Here is a 13466-nt window from a genome sequence, read left to right as displayed (position 1 = left end):
GATGCCTTGTAATGCTGATCACATGATGAAGCCTGGTAAATGCTGATCACATGATGAAGCCTGGTAATGCTGATCACATGATGAAGCCTGGTAATGCTGATCACATGATGAAGCCTGGTAATGCTGATCACATGATGAAGCCTGGTAATGCTGATCACATGATGAAGCCTGCTAATGCTGATCACATGATGAAGCCTGGTAATGCTGATCACATGATGAAGCCTGCTAATGCTGATCACATGATGAAGCCTGGTAAATGCTGATCACATGATGAAGCCTGCTAATGCTGATCACATGATGAAGCCTGCTAATGCTGATCACATGATGAAGCCTGGTAATGCTGATCACATGATGAAGCCTGGTAAATGCTGATCACATGGTGAAGCCTGGTAATGCTGATCACATGATGAAGCCTGGTAAATGCTGATCACATGATGAAGCCTGGTAATGCTGATCACATGATGAAGCCTGGTAAATGCTGATCACATGGCAAAGCCCAAACAGAGTTGTAGAGCTGACATAATCAATTAGGCTCTAATTATATAAACAAAGAAATGCAACTAAACTGCAAAGGTGCGAACACAGTCTAAGGGTATATTGACACTGAGGAATAGGTGAGGAAATTCAAGCTTAGTTTTAGGTGCTTAATTTTATACATATTCCGCTTGAAATTCCACCTGAAGCTATGTACAGAGCAATGGCCCATTGTGCTCAACGGAATTCTGCTCTGTTGTTCCCACGGCGGCACTTACCTACAGAATGTTCCACCGCGGATTTGCTTTCCGCCCAAAGAATTGACATGTCACTTCTTTGGGCGGATTCTGCTAGAGAAATTCCATAGAAGTCATTGGGGCTTTCAATTTCTGCTTTCCACTCAAATTCTGCGCCAATTCCGCCAGAGCTGAATAAGAGGAGATTTCAAGCAGAATACCAAATACTAAAAAGCTGAAAAGATGTCAGCTGCCCTTTATATTTACCCAATGCCATCTGACGTATGGTGGGATGTACAGGCAAAAGCAGCTCTATTTCCTCCAGCTTTCCTTCCATTCATACATCATGTAGCTTATGACAAGCCTCAACCTCCATACACAATGTTCCTCATTCCTTCCCACCACCTCATTGTGTTTGTTTCCCTGATACAAAGCCTTGTCAGAAACGCTGATAGACACAATGGACCTCTTACCTCCATACACATGTAACCTGCCCTGCCTATAGGTGGAGCACACCGCCCATCACTGTCGCCCCCAGCTAGGGATATCATAATCCTTAATCCACTGCTTTATAATAATATAGGATTGGAGAATACGTGAAGGCAGAAAACATTAACCAGGAAAACAGATGCCGCATGTGACATATATATTTATATATGTATGACAAACTCCACTTTAGATTTTATACTGTATAGCTACTGGATATGAACTTTGAATACGAACTTGAGTAACTTTATAAGTGCACAATATATTTCTTTTCAGATTCCGAGTTACATTCTCTATTGCACTGCAGAGCTGCATTCACAATTCTGCTGGTTGTCCCTGGAAACAGCAAGCAGCACACCTCTATCTACTTTAAAGGGGCTCCTGTAATACAGACATCAGATTGTCCACAATAGATATCACCAGGGAAATCTGTGTACAGTCAGAAGAACAGAGGTGAATGATAGAGGATTCCAGCTCTGAAGCTTGCATAACTGCGAATGCAGCTCTGGGATATAATACAGAATATAACTTGTTACTAAGTTAGGAAACTGTTCATGTTGATTTTATTAGTTATGTACCCTGTAAAATAAGAAGGGGCGGTAAATACATGGCAGCCCATTACTTGTCTAAAGGGACAGATACATGCCAGTCTATGACTTCTCTATGGGTGTAGATACATGCCAGCCTATGACTTCTCTATGGGTATAGTTACATGCCAGCCTATGGCTTCTCTATGGGTATAGCTATATGCCAGCCTATGACTTCTATATGGGTATAGTTGTATGCCAGCCTATGACTTTTCTATGGGTATAGATACATGCCAGCCTATGACTTCTCTATGGGTATAGATACATGCCAGCCTATGCCTTCTCTATGGGTATAGATACATGCCAGCCTATGACTTCTCTATAGGTATAGTTATATGCCAGTCTATGACTTCTCTATAGGTATAGTTATATGCCAGTCTATGACTTCCCTATGGGTATAGATACATGCCAGTCTATGACTCCTCTATAGGGACAGATACATGCCAGCCTATGACTTCTCTATATGTATAGTTAAATGCCAGGTTATGACTCCTCTATAGGGATAGATACATGCCAGCTTATGACTTCTCTATGGGTATAGTTATATGCCAGCCTATGCCTTCTCTATGGGTATAGATACATGCCAGCCTATGACTTCTCTATAGGTATAGTTATATGCCAGTCTATGACTTCTCTATAGGTATAGTTATATGCCAGTCTATGACTTCCCTATGGGTATAGATACATGCCAGTCTATGACTCCTCTATAGGGACAGATACATGCCAGCCTATGACTTCTCTATATGTATAGTTAAATGCCAGGTTATGACTCCTCTATAGGGATAGATACATGCCAGCTTATGACTTCTCTATGGGTATAGTTATATGCCAGCCTATGCCTTCTCTATGGGTATAGATACATGCCAGCCTATGACTTCTCTATAGATATAGATACATGCCAGTCTATGACTTCTCTATGGATATAGACACATGCCAGTCTATGATTTCTCTATAAGTATAGATACATGCCAGCCTATGACTTCTCTATGGGTATAGTTATATGCCAGCCTATGACTTCTCTATGGGTATAGATACATGCCAGCTTATGACTTCTCTATGGTTATAGTTATATGCCAGCCTATGCCTTTTTCTATGTGTACAGATACATGCCAGCCTATGACTTCTCTATGTGTATAGATACATGCCAGCTTATGACTTCTCTATGGGTATAGTTATATGCCAGCCTATGCCTTCTCTATGGGTATAGATACATGCCAGCCTATGACTTCTCTATGGGTATAGATACATGCCAGCCTATGACTTCTCTATGGGTATAGTTATATGCCAGCCTATGCCTTCTCTATGTGTACAGATACATGCCAGCCTATGCCTTCTCTACGGGTATAGATACATGCCAGCCTATGACTTCTCTATAGAGATATACATGCCAGCCTATGACTTCTCTATGGGTATAGTTATATGCCAGCCTATGACTTCTCTATGGGTATAGATACATGCCAGTCTATGCCTTCTCTATGGGTATAGATACATGCCAGCCTATGACTTCTCTATGGATATAGATACATGCCAGTCTATGCCTTCTCTATGGGTATAGATACATGCCAGCCTATGACTTCTCTATGTGTATAGATACATGCCAGCCTATGACTTCTCTATGGGTATAGTTATATGCCAGTCTATGACGTCTCTATAGGGTTAGATACATGCCAGCTTATGCCTTCTCTATGGGTATAGATACATGCCAGCCTATGACTTCTCTATGAGTATAGATACATGCCAGCATATGCCTTCTCTATGGGTATAGATACATGCCAGCCTATGACTTCTCTATGGGTATAGATACATGCCAGCCTATGACTTCTCTATGGGTATAGATAAATGCCAGCCTATGACTTCTCTATGGGTATAGCTATATGCCAGTCTATGACTTCTCTATGGGTATAGCTATATGCCAGCCTATGACTTCTCTATGGGTATATACATGTCAGCCTATGACTTCTCTATGGGTATAGTTATATGCCCGCCTATGACTTCTCTATGGGTATAGTTATATGCCAGCCTATGACTTCTCTATGGGTATAGTTATATGCCAGCCTATGACTCCTTTATAGGGACAGATACATGCCAGCTTATGACTCCTCTATAGGGACAGATACATGCCAGTCTATGACTTCTCTATGGGTATAGATACATGCCAGTCTATGACTTTTCTATGGGTATAGTTATATGCCAGCCTATGACTTCTCTATGGGTATAGTTATATGCCAGCTTATGACTTCTCTATGGTTATAGTTATATGCCAGCCTATGACTTTTTCTATGTGTACAGATAAATGCCAGCCTATGCTTCTCTATGGGTATAGATACATGCCAGCCTATGACTTCTCTATGGGTATAGATACATGCCAGCCTATGACTTCTCTATGGGTATAGCTATATGCCAGCCTATGACTTTTTCTATGTGTACAGATAAATGCCAGCCTATGCCTTCTCTATGGGTATAGATACATGCCAGCCTATGACTTCTCTATGGGTATAGTTATATGCCAGCCTATGCCTTCTCTATGGGTATAGATACATGCCAGCCTATGCCTTCTCTATGGGTATAGTTATATGCCAGCCTATGACTTCTCTATGGGTATAGATACATGCCAGCCTATGACTTCTCTATGGGTATAGATACATGCCAGCCTATGACTTCTCTATGGGTATAGTTATATGCCAGCCTATGCCTTCTCTATGGGTATAGATACATGCCAGCCTATGCCTTCTCTATGGGTATAGTTATATGCCAGCCTATGACTTCTCTATGGGTATAGATACATGCCAGCCTATGACTTCTCTATGGGTATAGATACATGCCAGCCTATGACTTCTCTATGGGTATAGATACATGCCAGCCTATGCCTTCTCTATGTGTATAGATACATGCCAGCCTATGACTTCTCTATGGGTATAGATACATGCCAGCCTATGCCTTCTCTATGGGTATAGATACATGCCAGCCTATGACTTCTCTATGGGTATAGATACATGCCAGCCTATGCCTTCTCTATGGGTATAGATACATGCCAGCCTATGCCTTCTCTATAGATATAGATCATGTGCTTTCTGCAGAGATACAACCACTATACTAGTCTATGGCACCTTCATGACTTGTGCATATCCTTACTGCTAAAGAGGTTCTGCAGCAGCGCAGCCACCAGTCCTGTAGGAGCCCTCCCGCCTCAGCCCAGTGGGTGGACACGTGACCCCCTGTCAGCACAATGGAGGGCCCTTACCTGGGGCCCCGCAGTCCGCGCACACACTGTTCTCCGGCTTGCGGGCCAGCTCCTGCAGGGCTCTCTTGTTCCTCTCTTCCGCCATGGTGACAGCCCGGAGATGCCCGTATCTGGCTGCTCTCTCCTCGCCCACAGAGTGACACAGACACCGGCTACAGCAGGGGGGTCCTCACGTAGTCCTCATGGCTGCAGGTGGACGTCTGTCTGCTGCTTGGCTATTCCTGGGTGTCTGTCGTCCGGCTCCTCCTTTCTTCTCATTCAAAGTGGACTCTGCTTGTGCAAAACCACTGACTTATTCTGGTTCCGCATTCCTCCAAATATTAAGAAAGTAACGAAGAGATGCGCTGCTCGAGGGCGACACCTGGCGTCCTCTGGGGGTCAGGCAGCCGCCGGGCTTTCCCTATCTCCCTGCTGGACTACAAGAGAAAAGCTTTACGTCATTGCTTTTACCATATAAGGACTTGGGACTTCCTAGTCACAGCAGAGCATGGACCTGCACCTGGGGGAGCTCTGTGCTGCACTGCTCCTGTGTGTCCTCATCTCATCTGCTCAGGTTCCTAGGAAAAGATTGTATTATTTACTGAAATACAGCCATGCCTAATCACATACATGTAACTGCTGTATGAATACTTCCAATAATCCAGGACCCTCTGGACCACCTAGATATTCCAGTAGGGGCATAGCTAAAATTAGCAGGTGCTAAAGGCTAATGGACCATGGTGCAAAGGTCACAGGTGACATCTCCTCTGTGGTCCTCAATTTTCTTTCTTCTCCCTCCACCCCACCCCGCCATGAAGGCCTCTTCCAGCCATGTCTGTTCTCTGCACCTAAACGCTCCATACTACCACTACCCCCAAAGTCTCTTTGACTGCCCCCTCCACACACACAATTCTAATGTCCACTTTGTGCTGCATACAATACTAGTGCCAATTACTTGTGCCCAGCAAATATAGACCCCCGCACTGTAACAATTCCCCACTGTGCCCATGACATAGTGATAGCTGCCCCTTTGGCTCCCTACAGGGTAACAGTGACCTCCTTTTGCCCCCATAGCACAGTAATGTCCTCTGATCATGTAAGAGAGAGAGAAGGATCGGACATGCTGGATTTCGACTGCCCCAACAGTGGCGTATACCCATTGCTCCATTTAGAATAAATGAATGCTTGGCCGATCATTCATGTGTCTGATGCTTGGCCGATCATTCATGTGTCCGATACTTGGCCGATCATTCATGTGTCTGATGTTTGGCCTTATCATTCATGTGTCCGATACTTGGCCGATCATTCATGTGTCTGATGCTTGGCCGATCATTCATGTGTCTGATGCTTGGCCGATCATTCATGTGTCCGATACTTGGCCGATCATTCATACATGCTCGGACCCAAGCGCTCTTGAGTCGTGCTCAACTCTAGTATCCATACATGAGCTAGCTCTCAGCCTTATGGTGGGATTCTCCTGATCCCTTCATAAGGCTGAGAGCTAGCTCATGTATGGATACTAGAGTTGAGCACGACTCAAGAGCGCTTGGGTCCGAGCATGTATTATTTTTATACCAACGGCTGAAGAAGTTGGATACAGCTCTAAGACTGCCTGGAAAACATGGATACCGCCTATGGCCTATGGCTGTATCCATGTTTTCCAGGGTTCACTAGGGCTGCATCCAACTTCTTCAGCCACGGGTAATCAAATGCCGCACGATCGGACTCGAGCGCACTTCAGCTGCACTCATCTCTATTGGTCGCATATCCCCTGTCTACACAAGATAATATGTGGCAGATAATGATGATCTAAAAGCTTATACATACGATCAGAAGAGCGTAAAGTGTTTTTATACTGTACACCGGGTAATTGCTGGCTCTTTTACAAGACACGTTCCTACAAATACATGTAGTGATATAAAGTCATATAAAAGGGCATTTAAAATACCGACTGACGTGCCGACAGTGTACTGTATTGTACATCCCAATAAATGCATTACCATCAAAGAGGCGAGGCCTAGCGTCCTGTGTGCTCTGGCGCCCCCCACCCACCCACTTCCTGTGTGATATTCAGGGCTAGGCATACACTGCCATCATTTATATGATTTTTTTTTAGGTACAGACCAGGGGGACACAACCCGCACCCCAACCAAATAACAGCAGCATCCTTCTGATACAGTACCCACAAAGCTCCATTCTATCTTCACTACACTGTTCATAAGTGTTGCCATAGGCTGTATCCATGTTTTCCTGGCAGACCTAGGGCGGCATCCAACGTCTCCAGATGCCGGGAGTCAAATGCTGAGTGAACAGGCCGTTCAACACTACTGTTCATAGATATCGGTGCAGGTGTTGGAAGAGTCATGTGAATGTCTTCTAGTATCTTCTCCCATGTATCTTGCATATGAGAGTGAGAAGGTGTAAGGTAGGTGTAAGCACAGCTTCTTAGCTTCTTTCAAGTTGTGGTTAACATGTTTATTTTCTTGTAAGAGACGACTGCTGTCTGTTCCTGTGGTCTTTGCCCTGGGCATCCTGTCTGTATACCATCTTATATGAGTGCATATTCATGGAAGAAACAGGAGACAGAGCAGGACCTGCACAGAGAGAGGAAAGGATGAAGAACCTGATCACATGATCTGAATGTTCTCAAGCTTAAAGTGTAAAAAACAGCCCGACAAAGAGGAAGAGTGAGCTGTATGTGCTGTGTGTATGTGTCTGAGTGGCTCAGCGTCAGTCAGTCACTGTCAGTGTGTGTGTCAGTAAGTGTGTTTGTGTATTTTAGTTGTGTCTCAAGTGATTTTGCATAGTGTGTGGATGATGGCTGCATAGTGGATGGATGAGGGGCCCGCTGAGGCTCTGTCGCCTGAGGGCTGCAAAAACCTGTCCGGCCCTTACCATGTAGCACCTTTTGTTCCTGTGTAAAAAGTGGCAGGGCCGGGTGCATGAAAGGTGATGCATCTGACAATGATCGTGCTACAAGCAGGTTATGGGCCAGCATGTACCAGACACAGTTTGTTATTTCACTGGAGGTGACTGGCTAGACTGTCTGTGGTTTCTTGCTCTGCCGACCACTGTGACCACCACCCTTAGTGCCTGTATCCTTGCAGCAGCTCTAACATCCATAGCATCCATCCACCACAGAGGACTTCTGGTGCTGTGGGGTCTACACATAAACACCTGCAGGATGGTAATTTCCCAGCGCCATGTTGTCCAGGGGCAAACACCCCCCCAGTTTTGACAACAAGTAAGCATCATACACTACAGCAGGGATGGGGAACCCTCGGCCCTCCAGCTGTGGCAAAACTACAATTCCCATCATGCCTGGACAGCCGAAGCAACGCTCCGGCTGTCCAGGCATGATGGGTATTGTACTTTTGCAACAGCTGAAGGGCCAAAGGTTCCCCATCCCTGCACTACAGTGAGTGGGCTGAACATTAGAGCACCTGGCCCCTCTCCCTCTCTGTGCCCCTAGAGGCGCTGATGCCGGCCCTGAACATGGTGCTGGAGTAATGGGGGGCACTGTGTAGCTGCCACTGCAGAGAGAGCAATTTAAAGGATACGTTCAAATAAAATTGTTACTGCATTCTACTTACCGTAGCCTGTGATTCCTGTGACTGGTATTCTTGTCTTTGTAGTTTATTGGAAAGACTCAATTTATTTCTGTAATGTCCATAAATTACAAAGGCACTATGCACCACATACATCACTGCTTGTGCCGTGTTTCCCAAAAAAATATGTAAAAGGACGCCATTTGACCTCAGGAAAATCAACCAAAACATCGCAGAGACACCATCAAGTGTCTCAACGTCAGTGTATTCTAGAACATTGCCCCCTGGGAAATCAAATATGCAAAAGAACACTGCAGAGACACCATCACGTGTCTCAACGTCAGTGAACTAGCCAGACCTTCCTCCGGGAAGGAACAACCAAGCCAAGGATTGTCTCCAATTAAGGAAACCACCTAAGCAAGGTATCCATCCACAGACAGCTGTTTTGGGGTTTTGGCCCCTCATCAGTGAAAAAACCCTGAAACAGCTGTCTGTGGATGGATACCTTGCTTAGGTGGTTTCCTTAATTGGAGACATTCCTTGGCTTGGTTGTTCCTTCCCGGAGGGAAGGTCTGGCTAGTTCACTGATGTTGAGACACGTGATGGTGTCTCTGCAGTGTTCTTTTGCATATTTTATTTCCCAGAGGGCAATGTTCTAGAATACACTGACGTTGAGGCACGTGATGGTGTCTCTGCAGTGTTTTGGTTGATCTCCCTGAGGTGAACCGGCGTCCTTTTGCATGCACTTACTAGTCATTGCTCCCACTAGCCAGAAACCTACTCCACACTGATGAGGGGCAAAACCCCCGAAACAGCTGTCTGTGGATGGATACCTTGCTGAGGTGGTTTCCTGGAGACATTCCTTGGCTTGGTTGTTCCTTCCTGGAGGGAAGGTCTGGCTAGTTCACTGACATCGAGACACGTGATGATGTCTCTGCAGTGTTCTTTTGCATATCCAAAGAAAATGTAGACATAAGTGATTTTCCCCACACTGAATAACCTGATAAACCACAGTTTTTTTGTGGTGATTTTTTGGCCTCCAAAAACACGCCAGAAAAAATACGCCAACGTGGTACATGGTGCTTTTTCAGGCGTTCACATTTTTCTGGCTTTTTTTTTTACTTTGTGTGAATAAATCTTTCTGTGGTTTAGGCGTTTTTGTGTGCACCAAGATGGCTGAACTTTCTTTTCCTTTGACATCACATGACCTACAGTAGTTGCTGGACCAAAATGGTACAAAAACGCCAGAAAAAACACGCCATAAGCAGCAATAGCGTTTTTGAGATGACCAGAACAATCTTATTGTGTATGAGAGAAAAATGCCACAGTTTGCAAAAAAAACTTCCATTGACTTCAAGCTAACATCTGGTCGCAGGCGTTTTTGTTAGGGTTTTTTCACGATCTTAAAGGGAACCAATCACTTAAAAAACTCATGTAAAGCTATGGGAATGTGCTGTAGCAGCACCCAGCACACTTCCCAAACATGCTTTTATACCCCCCGTCCCTGCAATGTACAAGCCAAAAACGTACTTTATAAACTCGGCTCCCTGTATGTAAATTACCCCCAATTAGTCCTCTTGGCGGGGAGCTGCGGGCAAGTAGTCACGGTCCCTGGGCGTTCTGCAGTGCTAATCACGCCCCTCTGGGCGTGATTAGCCTGCATAATTGTGGCGGCGTCATCGGAGGCGCGCTGTCTCTAACGTTAGCACGCCTACGTTCTTGCTGTGCCGCTCATGCGCAGTACAGCGGGTCCGGTCTGCGCCGTACTGCGCACGTGCAGAAAGCCTCAAACTCATTGCTGGAGATCCAAGATCTCTTGCAAGAGATTGCAAGAACGTAGGCGTGCTGACGTTAGAGACAGCGCGCCTCCGATGACGCTGCCACAATTATGCAGGCTAATCACGCCCAGAGGGGCGTGATAAGCACTGCAGAACGCCCAGGGACCGTGACTACTTGCCCGCAGCTCCCCGCCCAGAGGACTACTTGGGGGTAATTTACATACAGAGCGCCGAGTTTATAAAGTACGTTTTTGGCTTGTACATTGCAGGGACGGGGGGTATAAAAGCATGTTTGGGAAGTGTGCTGGGTGCTGCTACAGCACATTCCCATAGCTTTACATGCGTTTTTTAAGTGATTGGTTCCCTTTAAAGGGGTATTCCCCCCAAATCAGTTTTGCATGAAAAAAAAATAATAAATAAATAAATAAATAAAAACTGAGTCCTGACCCGTTCCTTCCTCCTGGCCTCCACCTTCCGTGTCAGGGATCATGTGTTTTAAGGCAGGTGAGGGAAAAATGTTGCAAAGTAACTTTTTCAGTGTCCTGATACCCATTTACCAGTAACTGTATGAATAAGGTTGTCGTGTGGCTGAGAAATACTTTGCTTTGCACTCTATGGTGTATTCTGTAACTCGTAAACAAGTCCGGGGGACTTGGTGACCAGCTAGGTTTGGGAGCATTTAATTTTTTAGCTCTTGGGGGAACTACCCCTTTAAGGCAGCATGAAGCCAGCCTAATGAGTGCAAGAAAATATTGGCACTACTTGTAATTTTTTGAGGACATTTTGTTGTTCTTACATTTTTAGGCTATGTTCACACTACGTAATTGTACGGCCGTTGTTGCCGATGGCAACAACGGCCGTACTTTATGCGCCTGTGAACATTGCCTGTTTCTTTATGGGATCCCGGCCGGAGCGTATACACATCGTATACGCTCCAGCCGGGATCCGCGTGGTGCCGCAAATAACTGACATGTTAGTTTTCCCGTAGGAAACCTTGTCAGTTCACACTGTGAAGCGAGCGGCTCCGGCCGCTCACTTCACTGTGTGCTATGGGAAGCTCTGATGCAGGTGGGCGCTGATGCGCTCTGCGGGCCGGAAAGATCATCCGGGCAGAGACCGGCTGTTCCGTGACCCGGCCGGCCGGTCCCTTACGTTGTGTGAGCATAGCCTTAAAATGCTATTGAGAGCTTACTGAGGATTGCTCTATCCCTTTTGGCAGCGGTTCTATAACTAGAGGTTTAGAAAGGATTAGTGAAAGAGGAAGGATGTTGGAGTTGCTCATAAGCCTGTTAGAAACTGACACGTGGAAACAAGTGCTTTACATATTAGAATATGTGAGGCTTCTTGGACATGATCGCACTTATTATTTGCATGTAGTTTGCTTTGTTACAAAATATGGAGGCCATGCTAGTCAATAGACATTCTCCATAGAGTCTACAAAATTCATGTTCTTACCCCTGGCCCTGATGGACTTCTGATCCAGGTTGACTAAGGCCCCCTCAACATGTCAATGGCCGTTTTTACGGTCAGGAAACACTGATCAGAAAGCCTTTAAGGAAAACATCAGTGGAGTATTAAAAAAATAATAAAACTTATACTAGCCTGATGCAGGTTGCAGCAATGCTCCTGTCCGCTTTCCCTTTCACTCTACTGGCTCTGCATGTGTACAAGTGATGTCACTCATGTGCCATAACGCTTTTGGGGGGGGGGGGGGGTAGCGGCTCCTTGGGGCTGGAGGTATAATGATGCTTCTGGCCACAGGAGCAACTGACAGGATAAGGTCAATCACAGCCCCACATTTCACTGTATACACTCCTGTTTAGGAGGGCGTACAATTAAAGTGCCAACGTCCGCACTCGGCAGCACTTGCCCAGGCTGCCATGTAATGCACCTGGAGCTGTCCAGAATTCTGGATGCCTCTATAGGAGCCTATTTCCACCCTTTCTCTTTAATAGTCATGCAGCGCTCTGCAGTAATAAGCATCGCATTGATGTAGCTGCAGAGTGCCATCTCTATAATTATGAAGAATGGCATGCCGGATCGATACACAGGGTACCGGAGGTACAACAGTACTGCCCCCAGTAAAGATTCCCCAAAATTGTTGCAGAGGATGAGGGTAAGAAGATTACCTCAGTGTTCTGTTTCCTATGAGAAAATAACAGGTTACAGTCTAACCTGCGGTTTGTTTCAAGAGATAATCTACACTTGATCGAGAGGGGGTAGATGGTCCCTGAAATGTTCACCCCCAGGCAGGGTCTTCATGTGTGCCCTGAAAACTCTCTCTGTACTTTTCACTATGATCTACAGCAGTCATGTCAAACTCTGGCCCGTGGTGCCATTATTTTTGGCCCCCAGGCAATTCAGAGTTTGAATTACATCTGGCCAGCCATGGCTACTATATAAGACTATGGGGGAGGGCTAGCTACTATATGAGACTACAGGGGGGGGGGGGGGCTGGCTACTATATAAGAGACTATGGGGGAGGGCTGGCCAATATATAAGAGACTATGTAAGCGGGCTGGCTACTATATAAGACTACAGGATGGGCTGGCTACTATAGAAGAGACTATTTGGGTGGGCTGGCTACTATAGAAGAGACTATTTGGGTGGGCTGGCTACTTTATAAAAGAATATGGGGAGGACTGGCTACTATATATTATTGGGGAGGGCTGGCTACTATATGGGACATTTGGGGGGGCTGGCTACTATTAAGGCACTATTTGGGAGGGCTGGCTACTATATGAGACTACAGGATGGGCTGGCTACTATAAAAGAGACTATTTGGGAGGGCAGGCTACTATATGAGAATATTGGGGAGGCCCACAGTGTATTTGAGTTTGACACCCCTGCTTTACAGTTTTGCGAACTGCATATGTTTGGCTATATACACTGCGGTGATGTACTATTTTTATGTGAATTTATATCAAGTTTAGTAGTACTCGTTGTCTCTGTTACCTAGATGGGTTTTCCTCTTGGCTTCAGTTTATACTTTTGTTACATTTTAGATGGTTTTTCTGCACTGATACCCTGCAGTCACACCTATTTCTATTACATGGATCCCCCTCATGCCAAAAATAAATTACACCCCATTATCTTCTACACCCAACCTTACCAGTCCAAAATGAACACACGGAGGA

General features: G+C 45.5%; 1 protein-coding gene across 1 annotated transcript in view; it reads right to left on the bottom strand.

Annotated features, from left to right (window-relative positions):
• The window catches only part of ADAP1 (ArfGAP with dual PH domains 1), a 119525-nt gene extending 114126 nt beyond the window's left edge, over positions 1-5399 (bottom strand). The window contains exon 1 of the mRNA XM_069983860.1: positions 5025-5399. Within this exon, the coding sequence (XP_069839961.1) occupies positions 5025-5109 (85 nt within the window). The 5' untranslated portion in view covers positions 5110-5399. The remainder of the gene's footprint in view (positions 1-5024) is intronic.
• Between the last annotated feature and the right edge of the window lie 8067 nt (positions 5400-13466).

This window comes from Dendropsophus ebraccatus, chromosome 9 (assembly GCF_027789765.1).
Source record: "Dendropsophus ebraccatus isolate aDenEbr1 chromosome 9, aDenEbr1.pat, whole genome shotgun sequence".
Taxonomy (NCBI): Eukaryota; Metazoa; Chordata; class Amphibia; order Anura; family Hylidae; genus Dendropsophus; species Dendropsophus ebraccatus.
Note: the sequence above shows the minus strand (reverse complement) of the source record. Positions and strands in the feature narration are given on the sequence as shown.